The following is an 18623-nucleotide window of genomic DNA, read 5'->3' as shown; positions in this document are numbered from 1 at the left end:
CAGCCCTGGCTGTTCTAAGACAAGGCACTTCCTGGGGCTCGGCTGGGGAGCCCAGACAGCTTACTCCCTGCACTGTGAGACAGTCAGGGTCTCCCTCAATCTGATTCCATCTATACTGTATTTTATTGGGACTGTCTCAACTTTTCCAACTCATTCTCCAGAGCTAGACTGGAATTGGTTTTGTAAGCTGCAATATCTGGTCATTTCGTTGGGATCTGGGGACGAGGAGGTGGGATAAATGCATGGGCTCACTGTCACCTCGCAGCGCACATCTGACTGCTGGGTACCTTCCTGCCCGTCCCGCTGGACAGTGAGCTCTCAGAAGGCAGGACTGGATGCTGCTCGCCTTTCTATTCTCTTGGCCTAGAACAAAGCCTAGCACAGCGTGTGGAGCTCATTTTCTCCAGGAAAGAGCTAAGCAGGTGAAGTGAATAGTGCCAACGGCACGTGCAGCTTGTGCCTCTGAGAGGATGGGGCTTTGGGTGTGTGAGGAATGGAGAGGGACGAGGGAGATCACGCTGCTTCCACCAGGGCCAACAAGGCTCCCTCTACAGTGCTGACATCTTGTCCACCCAGAACCAGGGGCTGATGGGTAGGGAAAGCCACCCCAGCCCCGACTCTTGATCAGTCATTTAGAGTTTGAGAGCACAGGCTCCCTGGGGACACAGAGGGTTACGGCCCTCGGTGGCAGGGCCCCTTTCTTACCACTGGGCAGCAGTTTTATCACCAGCATTGGATAAGCAATGGGTTTGCAGTTGGTACTGGCCCCGCAGAACTTCTGACATTCAGAAGGCACCACACACGCCACTTTATCTGCAAAGGGAAGGGACCATCATATCAACACGTGGACCTTCAAGCTCTCCAGTCTGGGCTCAGGGTAAGGGAAGCAGATGTTCACACACAGACGTGAGATTCTTGGTCCCCTCGGGACAGCTCCAGCTCCTGGAGGGAAGGGCTGGTGGGAGGCAAATGGATTAGTGCTTCCACGTATTCATGGCACGGCCCAGAGCATGTCAGCTGGCCTTGGAAAGCTTCACTGACCCCATATGGTGTCAGGAGAGCCGACAGACTACCCATTCTGGTACTATCACAGGAGCAGTTTGTAACCTGACTCCCTTGGCCCTGAAGGGGTGAGTAATGACTTGGGGCTCCAGGTCTCCAAGAGCATAGGGACCTGCTTTGTACCCCACAAGGAAGCAGCACCTAAGGGATGTAACAAAGCATCACTTGACAGCTGGACACCAAAGCTGGGAATTACGCTAAAAGAAGAGGCAGATTGCAGGATGGATTAGGGCAAGACACGTCTCCTGCACGTGCTCCTCAACACTCCGAAGTGTTCTTCATGTTACTTGGCCTTTCTCAAAGCACTGGAGCAGAAGACTCCCCCTGGAAGTCGCCAGCTCTGTCCCCATGGCTGCACCTGTCAGCGTCAAGTGCTCGTCCGGTTCATCTCCAAGGTTCGGAGAGTTAGCGATTAATGGACCGAATGTGGGCCTGGCTCACAATCAGGCCCATTTTGGGGGATTACACTGAGCTCCCCACAGAGTGCCTCCCGAGGCCAGGCAGGGCCACCTCTGGGACTATGAGAGGCAGTGACAGAATCCGTGATTTCCCAGCACAGGGCAGGCACAGCATGGTGATGTCTGTGATGTGATGGGCGCAACTTCACTTTCCTGCTGACAGTACCAGGTCACGGCGGGATAGGGGTTGAGGGAGAAAAGCACGCTGATCTGCTCTTTTCCGTCCAAGTTCACCTCCCTAGAATTCCTCTCTGTCCATAATGTCTATCTCAATCCTCACCCAAAGGAGCACAACATGTCACTGGTATATTCAGGGAGACCAGCTAGCCCTACATGCTCTCTGGGTCTGTAAGAGATGACAGGCTGATCAGGTTCAGAATCAAGAATTCGCCCTGGGATAGGTGGTTTGGCACAGCAGTGAAGACACTTCTTGGGACAACTGCATCCATTCTCAGAGTCCCTGGGTTCGAGTCCCAGCTCTGCTCTTGATTCTGGCTTCCTGCTAATGTACACCCTGGGAGGCAGCGGTGATGGCGGAAGCACCTGGGCCCTGCCACTCATCTGCTGGGAGCTCCGGACAGCGTTCCTGGCTTTGACTTGACCCAGACCCGGCTGCTGTAGGCATTTGGGGAAGGAATCAGCAGATGGGAGGCCCGTCTGTCTCTGTCTCTGTCTCTTCCTTTCAAATACATCATATCAAAAAGGGTTTACCTGGGAACAGGATGCGGCTGATCATTCCGGGCATCACGAGACAGAACAGTAACACCAGCTTCAGGTACCCACACACAAGGCAGCCACCTCTTACGTGACTCAGGTTCTTCCCTGCCAGGCATAGCTGGACAAAAACCTGCCAAAGACACACGGGCAGGTGAGGCTGGGGGTGGCTTTATGGAGCGAAGCAAGCCTGGGCTGTCTCAGCACACAGAGGACCGCTGTGACCCGCTGTAGCAGAAGGATGTGCCCCCTGGCGAGTTTTTTCTAAACTACTCTCCCTTCATCCAGACATCTCTGGGGCCGGGGAGCAGTGTGCGAACAGAGAGCAGGCTTTGTCCAGTGCACAGCTGCCTGAGGGGAAGGGGGTGGTACATGTGACTTTGGCCTCATTGCTCGCTGAGTGCCAATTAGGGCAGCAGAGTGCTTATAAGCTGTCCCCTGGCAAGGACGAGACTCCTTTCTTGAGGCCACAGATGTCTCTGTTGGGCACAATGAAGGTGACATCAGTTGAAGCAAAGGTGGGCCCAGAACTGAGATTGATCACATTCCTCTAAACCGAAATGGGGCTGTGTGTTTGGCACAGGGATTAAGATGCCTGGGTCCCATATCACAGTGCCTAGGTTCGAGTCTTGGCTTCCATTTCTTTATTTTCTTTTAAAGATTTATTTATTTGAAAGAGTTGCAGAGAGAAGAGAGACAGAAACCTTCCATCCGCTGGTTCATTCATCAAATGGCCGCCACAGCCAGGGCTGGGCCAGGCCTAAGCCAGGAGCCAGGAACCAGGAGCCAGGAGCTTCTTCCAGGTCTCCCACATGGGTGCAGGTGCCCAAGGACTTGGGCCATCCTGTGCTGCTTTCCCAGGCCATTAGCAGGGAGCTGGATTGGAAGTGGAGCAGCCAGGATTCAAATTAGCACCCATATGGGATGCTGGCACTCCAGACAGAAGCTTAACCCACTGCACCACAGCGCTGGCCCATCAGCCTCCATTTCAATTCCAGCTCCCCACGATGCACACCCTGGGGGGCAGCAGGTGATGGCTCAAGTACTTGGATCCCTGATGGAGTTTCTGGCTCATTCCAGCCCTGGCTGTTGCAGGGTTTTTGGAGAGTGAACCAGTGGATGGAAGATCTCTGTCTTTGTCTCTCTGGCAAAACAATGAACTGAAATAAACTATCATAGAGCTTTAAAAGGTCAACTTTCTCAAGAGGTGTTTTAGGACCCACTTCGTGGTCTCAGGGTGAGAGGAGGCACAGCAAGCTCTCGGGCTGCACAGAACGCTACAACTGGCAGGTAGAGAAACACTTGGGAAAGCGAAGAAACATGGGCCAGGGCATCAAGACAATGCAAGAAAAATTATGCTCTTGAGGGGCCAGTGCCGTGGCTAACTTGTTTAATCTTCTGCCTGCAGTGCCGGCATCCCATATGGGTGCCGGTTCTAGTCCTGGTTGCTCCTCTTCCAGTCCAGCTCTCTGCTGTGGCCCGGGAGTGCAGTGGAGGATGGCCCAAGTCCTTGGGCCACTGTACCCACATGGGGAGACCAGGAAGGAGCACCTGGCTCCTGGCTTCGGATCAGCGCAGCGCTGGCCATGGCAGCCATTTGGGGAGTGAACCAACGGAAGGAAGACCTTTCTCTCTGTCTCTGTCTCTCACTGTCTTTAACTCTACCTGTCAAATAAATTAAAAAAAAAAGAAAAATTATGCTCTTGAATAACACTTAGGTAAAGTGAAAAAATGTCCCCAGTGTGATGGTGACTAAAAGGAACAGGATGAAAAATATCACACACCATGACCTGATGCTGAGGGGAAAGTCCACAGGAAGAAACCAGCGTGGTAACAGTGGCTAACCTAAGAAGGGAGAATTAACAGACAGAATTTTCATCTTCTTCTTTATATTTTCTTTACTCTCCAAGTACATTATTCTTAAAATATTTGAAAAGGAGAGAGAGCAAGAGCGAGAGCGAGAGCGAGTGAGAGAAGAATATGAATCTTCTAGCTGCTAGTATGCTCCCAAGTGGTTGCAATGGCCAGGGCTGGGTCAGGTCGAAGTCAGGAGCCTGCAACTCCATCCTGGTCTCCCACATGGGTAGCAGGGGCTCAAGCACTTGGACCATCTTCCACTGCTTTCCCAGGTTCATCAGCTGGGAGCTGGATTGGAAGCACAGCTTCAGGGACTCAAACTGGCACAATGATATGGGATGCTGGTGCTGCAGGTGGCAGCTTAACCCACTGCACCACGACACTGCCTCCTCAAGTGCATTATTTTAACAACAGGAAGAGGAAGAACCCTCATGTAGCAAATGCTGGTTCCTGGGAGATCTACTGGCTATCCTCCCAGCATTCCTCCTATACTTTGAAAAAAAAAAAAAAGCCAGCTCTTCCTTTGGGTTTACATTGTTGCTGCTGGGAAGTCTTTTGTACATGTGACTGTCTTCTAAGTACTCTTCTCTCAGGTGGTTTTCAAACTCTTCTCCTTGTCTTTGATGTCCTGGACTTTTGTTATTCTATGTCTTTGTGCAGATTTTTAATATTTCTTCTTGGGATTCACTGTGGTTCCTGAATCTGATGGTTCCTGCTGTTTTAACAACTGTGATAATTTTTAGCCACTTTCTCTTCAAAAGTTGCTTTTCTCTCCTTTTCTCCTGGAACTCTGATCTTCCATGTTACTTTGTTTCTCTTTCACATTTTCATTTCTTGTGTTTTCTGGATAACTTCTTCAGTTCTCTCTTCCAGTTTCTATCTTTTTTGTCTCCATCAGCTGTGTTTAGTCTGCTATTCTAATACCTGTTGAGTTTTATATTTTTATAAATGCATTTTTCATTTCTAGAAGTTTGAATTTTCAAATCTAACTGATCCCTTTTGATACAATTTTATTAATATTTTCAGTTCTATTTTTATTTTTTAAAGATGTATTTATTTATTTGAAAGACAGAGTTGCAGAGAGGCAGAGATAGAGAGAGAAAGAGAAAGAGACAGAGAGAAAGAGAGAGAGAAAAAGAGAGAGAGAGGTCTTCCATCCGATGGTTCACTCTCCAGATAGCTGCAATGGCTGGTGCTGGTCATTCTGAAGCCAGGAGCCAGGAGCCAGGAGCTTCCTCCAGGTCTCCCACATGAGTACAGGGGCCCAAGGACTTGGGCCATCTTCCACTGCTTTCCCAGACCATAGTAGAGAGCTGGATCGGAAGTGGAACAGTTGGGACTTGAACTGGCTCCCATACGGGATGCTGACACTGAAGGTGGTGGCTTTACCCACTACTACGCCACAGCGCCAGCCCCTTTTTTTTCAACACTTTGCTTTGTTATGTTATTATCCAAGACTGCAAGTTTCTGAAGTTTGGAGGTGCTAGGTCTGTTTCTTGTTCATGGTGGCTTGATTGTTCTGTGTTTTCTATTTTGGGGTTAGGGTCTGCCATGGTTTAGATGTGGTTTGTATGCTAAGAGAGGTTGGTCTCCAGGGTTGTAGTCTGGGAGCTGATGGAACCTTTAAGAGGTAGGCCTAGTGGGAGGTCCTAGGTGAATTGGGGGCATGCCTGTGAAAGGGACCAAGGTTAGTTCTCATGGGACCCTGGGTAGCACTTGTGAGAGCAAGTTGTTCTATGAGCCTGAACCTGACCCTTGGGTCTCTCTCTGCTTCTTGTCTCAAGCTGGGAGCCTTCCTCTCACACGTGCTCTGACCTTTGCTATCTGCCATGATGTGATGCAGTTGTGATGGCCCTCGTGAGAACTGGGTCAATGCCACTGCCGTGCCCGTAAACCTCCAAAACCGTGAGCCACATCACCTCTTTTCCTTATAAACAGATTGCCTTAGGTATTTTGTTACAGTGATGAACAGCTTGAGTTGCGCAGGGATTTATTTACAGTCATCCTGTAAGACCTTGGTTAAGGGATATCAGAGTCTGTTTCTGTTGCTCTAACAGTCACTCTGAGGGATTTATAAGCAACAGCAATTTATTTCTCACACTTCTGGAGGCTGGAGGATCCAAGATCCAGGTACCAGCAGAGTTAGTGTCTGGTGAGGGCCCAATCTCTGCTTGGTCCAAGCGAGTGCTCTGAGCACTGTCCTCACACAGAAGAAGGGGTGAAAGGGCAAACAGGGCCTAGCAGGTTCCTTGTAGCCTTTCTGTAAGGCACTAATCATCTCCTAACCCTGCCTCTTTTTTAAAAAGATTTATTTATTTATCTGAGAATAAGAGTTACACAGAGAGAGAAGGACAGGGAGGGAGGGAGGGAGGAGGGGAGAGGGAGAGGGAGAGGGAGAGAGAGAGAGAGAGAGAGAGAGAGAGAGGTCTTCATTCACTGGTTCACTCCCCAGATGGCCATAATGGCCACAGCAGTGCTGATCCGAAGCCAGGAGCCAGGAGCTTCCTCTTGGTCTTCCCACATGGGTGCATGGGAAGATATGGGCCGACTTCTACTGCTTTCCCAGGCCATAGCAGAGAGCTGGACTGGAAGTGGAGCAGCTGGGACTTGAACCAGTGCCCACTATGGGATGCCAGTGCTGCAGGTGGTGACTTTTCCCGCTATGCCACAGCGCTGGCCCCAAGGCCCTGCCTCTTAATTCTGTTGCACTGGGCTTCCGTTTTGGCAAGGATTTTTGGTGGAGGACACAAACATTTAAGCCATAGTAACGGTGCGTTCCTGCAGATGGAACATGTTACTCCTCCTGCCAGGTATGGCTTGAACAAATTTTGTGTGCTTTTCTGTTCATTCATTCGTGTGGCATTTGTCACACACATAAATCAGAAAGCCACACACACAGGAAGGCCTGCCTGTCACTGCGAGTTCTCAGAAAAGACTTTTCCGTTTGCTTCTCCTTGCTGGTGGGCAGATCTTTTTCTCTAGTTGGCCTTTTGTCTGAGGCATTAGCCTTTCAAGAGTCCAAGTCCTACAGGGGGAGTTCACCTGTCATCTCTCATTAACCGAAGGCTCTTCTGATCTCTCCCATGGTCACTCAAGCCTACGTCTTTGAAAAGCAAGCCTGGCGAATGCTGTCAGGGCACTGCCAGTGTCACTGTCAGCCCGGCTCTCATAATTGCAAGTCTTTGTTTTCAGCTGATGGAGATGAGCTCTTCTAGGGCTATTGCAAGATGTTTGCTACATTTTACCCAGCATTCTTAGGAGTTGTGATTGGGAGGTAGTTCAGGAAATCCAGTTTACCTATTGTCAGAAATGGAAGTCTCAGGGGCAACTTATAAAGTGTCGAAAAAAGAAGAGATGAGAAACATATAAAGTTTTTTTTTTTCCCTAGGTAAAACAGCACAATGAATATACACTCTAAGGAGGTGGGAATGAATTCAAACAATAAATGAAAACAGACAGCTGCAAAACAGAGACTACTCAGCTTCCACTCCACATTTTAAAGATCCATCTCGTTCACTGTTTCCAATGGCTGCACAGTGCTCTGCAGTTTTACCTCCACTGCACATACCCACTGTGCAGGAACCAACACGCCTGTCTTACACTCAGTCCCTGATGTACTTGTGTGAGGATGTCTTATGAAGACTCCAGGAAGCTTAGAAAACAGTATTTTAATTTTGTCAGATCTTCCCAGATTATCCTCTAGATCAGACTGCACTGCTGTGGAATCCACTGGAAGCACACAGGGGCTCTGGAACATTCTTGGTCCCCTAGTGTCGGGCATGATAGAGCTAATTTTTGCCAGTCTCATTGTGGTTTTACTTTGCCTGCTCCTGATAACTTTGAGTTAATATGCTTGTTAGCATTTACACTTGTTTGAATTTCCTTTTCTGTAAATTGCCTGTAATCATCAGCTATGATCTCTGGATATGGTTTTAAGTTTGTCTCCCAAGGGCTCGTGTGCTGGAAACTTGGTCCTCAGTGTGGGGAAGTTGGGAAGTGGTGAAATCTTTAGTGGTAGAGCCAAGAGCAAGGTGATTAGATCACTGGCACAAGGTGGGATGATTTTCCCAAGACCTTGGGTATTTCTTTGAGAGGGTTGTTATAAAACAGTAAGCCTGTCAAAACAAAAACAAAAACAAAAACAAAACAGTAAGCCTGGCTCTGGCTTCCAGTCTTACCACGTGGTCTCCCCATCTCATGAGTGGTCCCACCGTGATGTTATCAGTCAAGGGGACCCTTACTGGAGGCTGGACCGATGGGGCTGTCCTATCATGAATGTTCAGCCTCCAAATCTGTGAGCAAAATAACACCGTTTTCCTCTGTAAAGCACCCAGCATCAGGTTAGTACTGGTGTAGACAAATGTTACTGATTTTTTTTCCCAGTTGATCCTGTATATGGCAACATTAGCAGAGCTCATATTCTTGTAATTTGCCTATTATTTCTACCTTTTTATTTTCCCTAGGCAGATGATCATATTATCAGCAAACAGTAACAATTCTGTTCTTTCTCAATCATGGCATTTCTTTTTCTTTTATTTCTTAGAGCTTGGTCATGATTCCTAGTGTTATATTAAACTTAATATTTCTCATGGTGAGTATTCTTTTCTGATTCCTGATGGCTAAGGGAATGCATCTGAAGTTTCTTAACTCCATAAGGAATTTTCAGGTACATAATTCTTACCAAGTAAAGAAAGTTCTCAGGGCTGGCACTATGGAATAGTAGGTTAAGCTGCTACCTGGAATGCCAGCATCCCATATGGGTGCAGCTTTGGGTCCTGGCTGCTCCGCTTCCAATCTATCTCTCTGCTGATGCACCTGGGAAAGCAGTGGAAGATGGCCCAAGTACTTGGGCCCCTGCACCCATGTGGAAGACCTGGAAGAAGCTCCTGGCTCCTGGCTTCGGTCTGGTCCAGCACTGGCTGTTGCAGCCATCTGGGGTGTAAACCAGCAGGAGGAAGACCTCTCTCTCTGTATCCTCTCCTCTGACCCCTCCCTGCAACTGCCTTTCAAATAAGCAAATAAGTATCTTTTTCTTTAAAAAGTTCCCGTCCAATTCTCTTGTGATTTAAACTTTTATCAAAGTAGGTATTGAACTTTATCAAATGCTGTCTTTGCCTTTACTGAGACAAATTGTAATAATACAAATTCTGTTTGAATCATCCTTGACTGCTTGAATTAAACCTGATTCAATCACAATGTAACAGTTAAGAATTACCTAATTCAATGAATATTTTATTTATGATATCTGAAACAATGTTCTTAAGTTTATTCTCTTGTATTTTTCTCATACAGCTTTGGAACCAAGATTACTATGGAATCATAAAATGATATGGGCAGTTTTAGCTTTTCTTTATTTTCTGGAACACCTTGTAAGAGATTAGAAATTTGGTAGACTTTATTAGTAAAGCTATCTGGGCTTAGAGCTCTGGGAGAGATGCTTTGATTACTATTTTCTAGTCATTAATTGCTTTATTTTTCCATCCAAAATTTCTTCTTTTGCCCAAAATGCTATTATATAATTTCCCAGGAATTTATCCATTGAAGATAGGTTTAGAAATGTATCAAAGGGCCGGCACTGTGGTGTAGCGCATAAAGCCACTGCCTGTGGTGCCAGCATCCCATATGGGCGCTGGTTTGAGTCCTGGCTGCTCTACATCAGATCCAGTTCTCTGCTGTGGCCTGGGAAAGCAGTAGAGGATGGCTGCACCCATGTGGGAGACCTGGAAGAACCTCTTGGATCCTGGCTTTGGATCAGTGCAGCTCCGGCTGTTGTAGCTGTTTGGAGAGTGAACCAGCAGATGGAAGACTTTTCTCTCTCTGCCTCTACCTCTCTCTGTAACTCTGCCTTTCAAATAAATAAATCTTTTTTTAAAAAAGAAATGTATCAATACACATGCATTCATAATATTTAAAAGTAATTTCTAAAAGATTCTTTGCTTTTGCTCCCTGCTTTCTGTTTGGTATTTTAAGCATCTCATTTTTCTCCCATTCTCTTAGAAGATGTCTACCTCATCAGTCTTGAAAGAACCAGGTCTTGGTTTCCTGACCATCTGTACTTGTTCACTGTGCACTTTGCTGATCTCTATCACTATCCCCACCCCTGCCACCGCCCCGTCCAGCCTTAGGTTCATTAATGTGTCGGAGGCTTGGCCCGCACTGTGGCATGTTTGGGAGGTAGGACCTTTAAGAGGCGAGGCCCAGTAGGAAGTCCCGAGGTCAACTGGGGGCACTACTCTCAGAAGGGACTGTGCAAGCTCCATCTTGTTCTGGCTCCAGTGTTGAGATGTGATCCCTTCTTCCACAACCCATGTGCCGTGGAGCCCTCACCAGAGTCAGGTTATGCTGTTTGGGCTTTTAGCCTCCAAACCTGTGAGCTAAATAAACCTGCTTAATTCATACAGTTAGTTTGCCTTGGGCATTTCATTACAGTAGCAGAAGCTGACTAATTGTATTTATTATTTTATTTCTCCTTATATATCTGTCTTCTTTTTAATCTTTTTTGGTCTACTGCTGTTTATGCAATTTCTAGATTTCAATGTTTAGCTATTACAGCTAACTTTTCACATCTCCCAAAATGTACATTTAATGTACTGTTTGCAATATGCCCTAAAAGTTGACATGCAGGGGCCGGTGCTGTGGTGTAGCAGGTAAAGCCGCAGCCTGCAGTGCAAGCATCCCATATGGGCGCCGGTTCGAGTCCCAGCTGCTCCAATTCCCATTCAGCTCTCTGCTATGGCCTGGGAAAGCATCAAAAGATGGCCCAAGTCCTTGGGTCCCTGCACCCACGTGGGAGACCTGGAAGAACCTCCTGGACCCTGGCTTCGGATCAGTGCAGCTCTCGCTGCTGTGGCCAATTGGAGAGTGAACCAGAGGATAAAAGACTCTCTCTCTCTCTCTCTCTCTCTCTCTCTCCCTCTTCTTCTCTCTGTAGCTCTGACTTTCAAATAAATAGATCTTTTTTTTTTTTTTTGACAGGCAGAGTGGACAGTGAGAGAGAGAGACAGAGAGAAAGGTCTTCCTTTTTGCCATTGGTTCACCCTCCAATGGCCGCCGCGGCCGGCGCACTACGGCCGGTGCATCGCGCTGATCCGAAGCCAGGAGCCAGGTGCTTCTCCTGGTCTCCCATGCGGGTGCAGGGCCAAAGGACTTGGGCCATCCTCCACTGCACTCCGGGGCCATAGCAGAGAGCTGGCCTGGAAGAGGGGCAACCGGGACAGAATCTGGCGCCCCGACCGGGACTAGAACCCGGTGTGCTGGCGCTGCAAGGCGGAGGATTAGCCTAGTGAGCCGTGGCCCCGGCCTAAATAGATCTTTTTTAAAAAAAGATGACACGCAGTGTTTTCATTGCCATTCAGTTCTAAATGTAATTTTTTGACTTTCCAGTCCACAAGCTACTTAATAACATGCTACTTAATTTTCAGATTCAAGCGATTTTAGAAATTGTTCTTTTGTTTTTACTTTCTAATTTTCATTAGTCTGAACAGTGTTTGATATCTATCTACTGATTAGTAATCTAAAACCTCTTTTATAGCCTAATTATGGCCAATTTTTTAAAATGTAAATGTGCTTGAAAAGAATGTTTATTTTTTGTTTGCTTGGTATAGAAAATTTTATACAACTAAGATACACAAATTGATATCACTGTATAACCTAGCCTGTTAGTTGCACCACTTGGATTCTGGAGGGCTCTGACTTTTCTGTCATGGTTGCTTGCAGAGGGAGTACTAACATCTCTGACTACAGCTAATGTTGTTACATGTGGACATCCAAGCTGGCACCTGAGAAAAGACAAAGAAGCTAAAGGCTCAAGGAGAGAAACAAAGATTCAGCTTTTCATTACTCATAGATGATATACCATGTAAATTAAAATTTATATAAAGTTTTTAGAATTAATGATAGTATCTAGGTAGCTGACAAAATAATTTAAATTTGCGGGGCCAGCGCTATGGTGCAGAGGGTTAACGCCCTGGCCTGAAGGGCTGGCATCCCATATAGGCACTGGTTCAAAACCTGGCTGCTCTACTTCCGATCCAGCTCTCTGCTGTGGCCTGGGAAAGCAGTAGAAGATGGCCCAAGTCCTTGGGCCCTGAACCTGTGTGGGAGACCCAGAAGAAGCTCCTGGGTCCCAGCTTCGGATTGGCACAGCTCCAGCCATTGCGGCCATTGGGGAGTGAACCACCGGATGGAAGACCTCTGTCTCTCTGCATCTCCTCTCTCTGTGTAACTCTTTCAAATAAATAAATAAATAAATCTTTAAAAAATTTGCATTTCTGTACATAAATGATAAAGAATTAGGACATGTCATTTAAGAAGCATTACTTATCAGAAGAACCAAGCATATAAGGTCACTAGGGGTCAGACAGGTGGAACAGAGATCACACCCAAGAATGGAGTATCAGGGACTGTGATGGTGAACACTGGAAATCACACCCGTGAACTCACTGCTGACTTTGTTCTGGTAGCCATACACAGCAGAGGGGCTACCATCCTGAAATGAGGTCTTGAGGTGGACACTCAGGCTGCTGGGTAGGTGCTGTCAGGACACGTGCACCCATGTGGAGTGCCTGGGTGTGAGTCCCAGCCCCACTCCTGCTCATGTGCACTCTGGGAGCAGCAGGTGATGGCTCAGGTGGGTGGGTTCCCATCACCCATGCGGGAGGCCTGGATTGAGTTCCTGCCTCCCAGTTCTGTGTGGCCCAGCCCTGGCCATCTGTGGGCATCTGGGGATGGGGAGAGAACCAGCAGATAGATGGGAGCACTTTTTATTTTATCTGTCTGTCTCTGCCTCTCCAATAAAAATTTTAAAAATCCCTAAAAAGGAAAATGTTTATAGTTGTTTACTGACATGAAAAGATGTTTGAAACATGTTTATGAGTTAAAAGAAAACCAAGAGATGTCAGAGAACAGCATCAGCATAATTCTAGTTATGTAAAATAATGCATACATGCCTATTTGCTTTATGCACTAAAAGGCTTCTGGCAGCAGGTTCACTAAGATACTGTGTATCACTTTCTGATGGGATTTTGGTGATTTCATGTTTGAACTTTTCTTTATAGTGTGACTCTCTGCCAGTGAGGATGTGGCATTTTTATTCTCAGGTAATGACGAATGTGCTGCTGCTTTTTTTTTTTTATAGATTTTTATGTATTTATTTGACAAGTAGAGTTAGAGAGAGAGAGAGAGAGAGAGAGAGAGAGAAAGGTCTTCCTTCCATTGGTTCACTCCCCAAACAGCCGCAATGGCCAGAGCTATGCTGATCCGTAGCCAGGAGCCAGGTGTCAGGGGCCCAAGCACCTGGGCCATCCTCCACTGCCTTCCCAGGCCACAGCAGAAGGTTCCCAGTGTTCCCAGGAGAAGTGTTCCCAAGCATGGAATAGGAGCAACCAGGACTAGAACCGGCACCCATATGGGATGCTGGTGCCTCAAGTGGAGGATTAACCTACTGCGCTCCGGCACTGGCCCCTATGTGCTGGTTCTTAACTGGGGTAATGGTCACATAGATGCATCATCATCATTCTTCTGATGTACATTTCACTATAATGATATTTTAAAAGAACGTATCACTGATACAAGCAGAGAAAAAAAAACCATTTTTCATTTCCAACAAAATTGTGCTTTTTAGACAACAATAGGCGGGAAAAAATTCAAGAGTTGATATGTTGTAGATGGGGCTGTGGAAGAAACAGTTTAATTTGTATTTATTTATTTTTATTTTATTTCAAAGGGAGAGAGACAAATGCAGAGAGAGAGAGAGAGAGAGAGAGAGAGAGAGAGAGAGGGAGAATCTTCCACCCACTGATTCACTCCCTAAGTTATTTGCAATGGCTGAAGCCAGGAGCTGGGAACTCAGTCCAGGTCTCCCACGTGGCTGGCAGGAGCCCAGCTGCTTGTGCCTTCATCTGCTGCTTCCCAGGCTGCACGTGAGCAGGAAGCTGGGATCAGAAGTGGAGCCGACACTCAAACCCAGGCACTCCAATACGGGATGCAGACATCCCAAGAACCACTGTGTCAAACAACCACCCTGAAAATCGCATTTCCATGGAACTTCTTACAACGCTATTTGGGCAATAAATACAAATTGGTAGGGGAAATCTGACCACGGAGTGGACAGGTCCACAGTTCCTTCTATCTGCGGACTGTGCTGGGGCCTGGAATGTCGGGCACACCCCCAAGACCCCATGAGCAGTGGTTTTAGTGACAAGGCCTCTAATTACCTGATCCGCACTCCAGAAGTAGAAGGTGAGGGAAGAGACACCAAAGAGGAGTCCTGGCCAGGGGATGTCCCCAGAGACGGGATCACGGAAAATGTGGAAAGCATCCGGGCGAGGGAGGTAGCACTCGGGTGTGGCAGTCCAGTTGCCATCACTGATGACACTGGGGATGGCATCAAAGTACTTATTCAGCAGCTCCTGGTATCCTCCCACTGCAACAAAGGCTGAAAAAGATCACACTCGTCAGCTCCTTAAACAGAGTGTTCACATACGACTGAAGAACCGAGATGGCAAAACCAGACTCACTGGGATTGGTTGTGTCTCATCCATAAAGTACATCAGAGTGACACAGTCCAGGCCTTATGTGCTAAGAGGAACAGGCCTTGGTGTTTGTGCGCCCAGCAACCTCTCTCTGCCTGCTTCTGGTCGCAGAATCTCTCTTTCCAGTTGGATCCCATTCTGGGTAGTTTGGGGGGATCCAGTCAAACTGCCTCCCATTCCAGTCCAGCATGGGACTTAGGCCTGGCCCACATTCCCTGTGTGCTGGGCAAAAACGGATATATGAGGACTGGACATGAGATCCAGGCTGGGCAAATCAGAATTTGCTCTAGGATTCTTCCGCTGAAGGGACTGAGATGACTGCTTCCCTCCACCAGGCTCTCAGGGACCATGATAATTTGAAGCTCTTACATCTACTTGGTTCATTCAGAACCCTGTTTTTTTTTTTAATTTATTTGAAAGACAGAGTTACAGAGAGAGGTAGAGGCAGAGAGAGAGGTCTTCCATCCACTGGTTCACTCCCCAGGTGGCTGCAATGGCTGGAGCTGTGTTGATCTGAATCCAGGAGCCAGGAGCTTCCTCTCGGTCTCCCAAATGGGTGCAGGGGCCCAAGAACTTGAGTCATCTTTCAGTGCTTTCCCAGGCCACAGCAGAGAGCTGGATTGGAAGAGGAGCAGCCGGGACTAGAACTGGCACCCATATGGGATGCCGGTGCTTCAGGCCAGGATCTTGACCTGCTTCACCACGGTGCCGGCCCCTCATTCAGAACCCTGGATCTAGTTACGCCTGAATGTAGTGTGCTCTTGGCCTTTTTGGCTATGTGAACCAAGGAAGTATGTGTTTGCCTACACTAGGTTTGAACTATCACCACAAATTAGTTCAAGAATCTTGACTATGACATGAATGAATTTCATGCAATGCCAACAAGATATTTATAAAACTTCATTGTTGAATTTTTCCTCAAGAGTCTATGGCATTTCTTCCCCAATATCCGAAGTGGTACAAATTTTTAACATTAAAGGAAACATTTTTTTTCTAAAAGTCACTACTGTGCCTGTTTAACTAAACAAATAAACAAATTTTATTTGGCATATTAAACCATACTCCTTTGAAATAGCCTTGATAATCGAAATGGGTTTAGGGTCATTTGCAGCCACGACTAGTCAATGACAGGATACTGAGTAACTAAAAACTAATAAAGATACTTCATGGCATTTATAAAAGTAAAATTCATAAGGATTTTTTAAAAAGGTGAAACATGAAACTACTAAGGTATTAGAAGAAAATGGGAAAGTCTTTATGAAATTTGATTAAGGAATACATACTTTTGATTTTAAACAAATTTTTTTTTTTTTTAAAGGCAGAATGACATAGAGAGAGAGAGAGAGACAGACAGCGAGGGATCTTTCCTCTCCTGGTTCATTCCCCAAATGCCTTCAATAGCCAAGGCTAGGCCGGGCTGATGCCAGGGAGCCAGAGTTCCACCCAAGTCTTCCATGTGGATGGCAGGGCCCCAAGTGCCTGAGCCATCAGCAGCAGCCTGCGAGGGTACAGATTAGCAGGAAGCTAGACCTGGAAGTGGACTCAACCCCAGACACTCCATTATGGGATGCAGGCATCTGAAGTGGCATTTAAACTACTGTCCCCAAACCTACCCTGTGGTCTCCACTTCTAGTCAACACTATACTAAGGTCCTAGCCAGTGTAATAAGGCAAGAAAAACAGCAATTTTAGTCTAGGAAGGAAGGAAACAAAAGTGTAACATCTTGACCTGGATGATAGGTACCAGAGTGGTTTTACTTTGATCTTTTATCAGTCTTTGAACTCTGATTTGTGTACTTTTCAGTTAAAAAGTTTATTAAAATCTAAAAAGAGAAAAATGCAGCAGATCTCTACTCAGTGACATAGAAAATGTGACCGGAATATAGTACCAGTGGGAGAATAACTGGTTGTAAAACATTTTTTATTTAAAGATTTATTCATTTATTTGAAAGGCAGAGTTACAGAGAGGCAGAGGGAGAGAGAGAGAGAGAGAGAGAGAGAGAGAGAGAGAGAGTCTCCATCTGCTGGTTCACTCCCCAAATGACTTCAATGGCTGGAGTTACGCTGATCCAAAGCCAGGAGCCAGGAGCTTCTTCTGGGTCTCCCACGCAGGTGCAGGGTCCCAAGCACTTGGGCCATCTTCTGCTGCTTTCCCAGGCTACAGCAGAGAGCTGGATCAGAAGCAGAGCAGCTGGGACTTGAAATGGAGCTCATATGGCATGCCGGCACTGCAGGCAATGGCTTTACCTGCTACTCTATGGCACTGTGGCGTAGCGGGTAAGGCTACCACCTGCAGCACCGGCATCCCATGTAGGGTGCCTGTTTGAGTCCCGGATACTCGACTTCTGATCCAGCTCTCTGCTGTGGCCTTGGAAAGCAGTGGAGGATGGCCCAAGTCCTTGGGCCCCTGTACTCATGTGAGAGACCTGGAAGAAGCTCCTGTTTATTGAATTTGAATCAGCCCAGCTCCAGCTAAAGTGGCCATCTGGGGAATGAGCCTGTGGATGGAAGACCTCTCTCTCTCTCTGCCTCTGCCTCTCTGTAACTCTGCTTCTCAAATAAATAAATGCATCTTTAAAAAATATATTATCTCATACATTTAAAACATTTGCATATGTGAACGATACATACAAAACATAGACCTGGTTGTCTCTGGGAATAGAACTGAGGCACTGGTGGGACCAGTATTTCACTGTGTGCCCTTTTGCTTACTTAAAATCAAAATATACTTGCATGGGTTCCCATAATGACGAATTTTGAAGGACAACATTCAATTGGATATATGATATTGTATACTTTAAAAAGAAAATGATAATTTTATTATTTTGTAAAGTTAACAAAAAGCTAACCAGAGAATTTAAATTAAAAATACCATTAAATTTCTCAGTGAAAAATATAGAATTATATAGAATTCTGCAATATTCCATTAAATGGAATATTGCACCAATTCTAAAGTTTATTTTATTTGGATGACATTATCAACTGGTGGGGTAGACTTGGCATGTTTCTAAATTTGTTCTATTTAATACTAGCACATAATTAAACACAATAGCGTACCGTGTTTTATAGTTTATAGCTCGTTGCTCAGTCACTGCTTCCCAGTGTAGTTAAAAATAAACCAATTACTTGGACTATGGTTGAAATGTATTTTGTTGTCCTAGCAACAGAGCACTGAGTATACTGCATGGAGTACTAATGGTAACTGAATGGTAAGACCAAGGACCAGTGATTCTATCTGTTCTCAGTCAGTGGGGCCCAAAAACATGCCCTGTGGAACCATAATCCTTCAGTAGTGCTCACATAGCATTCCAGGAACATTTTACCACCAGAGCCAAGAGCTTTTCCTTCCAGATGTCTGCAAGACCAATCTCTAACTTATGGAATGATGGGTGACACCAAGTTGTGAAGCTCATACTCTTGCGTTTGAAGAAACTTCCAGGTTAAGGTATCACCTGCCATTACAGGCACTGAAGTACGATAGCTCATATATTCAGCTTTGGTGTTAGGAAGATCCGGATCAGGGTGTGTTGTGCTCTTGGTGTGTCTTGTGACTAAGGTACTTGACTGAGATTCAGTTTCCTCATTTGTAAGATGAGGATAGCAAAAGTAAGCAGGCTGCTGGCAACTGATCCCATTAAATGAGGCAATATAGACAAACGCCTGTATGGTACCTGGTACTCAATTCATAGCAGCTATTATGTCATTGTTATAATTCAGTAAGTACTTATCTAGTAGGGACTTAATGCATCAGTTTGCATTTTGCATGTGTGTGGACACAATGGTTCTGGCTCTTTAGAAGTTTTAGATCTGGGGAGTATCATTTACTTATGTGAAGCAATCAGTGAGTGATTAAGATATGTACTCTGCTCCTCAGTTTTGGGTGGGGACTGGTTCCAGGAAGCCCCCTGGATGCCAAAATCCAAAGATGCTCAAATCCTTTATATGAAATGGCACATTGTTTGCCTATAATTCATGCCTCTCTTCCTGTAGAGTTTAAATCA

General features: G+C 46.2%; 1 protein-coding gene across 3 annotated transcripts in view; it reads right to left on the bottom strand.

Moving 5' to 3' along the window:
• Positions 1–18623, bottom strand: part of LOC100338951 (sodium/glucose cotransporter 1) — a 69245-nt gene that overhangs the window by 21688 nt on the left and 28934 nt on the right. For all 3 annotated transcript variants that reach the window (XM_070065727.2, XM_051837134.3, XM_070065730.2), the window contains 3 exons: positions 14306–14526; positions 2232–2367; positions 706–813 (listed from right to left, as the gene is read on the bottom strand). In XM_070065727.2, coding sequence (XP_069921828.1) covers positions 706–813; positions 2232–2367; positions 14306–14526 — 465 coding nt within the window. The remainder of the gene's footprint in view (positions 1–705; positions 814–2231; positions 2368–14305; positions 14527–18623) is intronic.

This window comes from Oryctolagus cuniculus, chromosome 21 (assembly GCF_051225735.1).
Source record: "Oryctolagus cuniculus isolate XC-2025 breed Fujian yellow rabbit chromosome 21, ASM5122573v1, whole genome shotgun sequence".
Taxonomy (NCBI): domain Eukaryota; kingdom Metazoa; phylum Chordata; class Mammalia; order Lagomorpha; family Leporidae; genus Oryctolagus; species Oryctolagus cuniculus.
The sequence above is the reverse complement of the archived record's forward strand: the minus strand, read 5'-3'. Positions and strand labels throughout refer to the sequence as shown.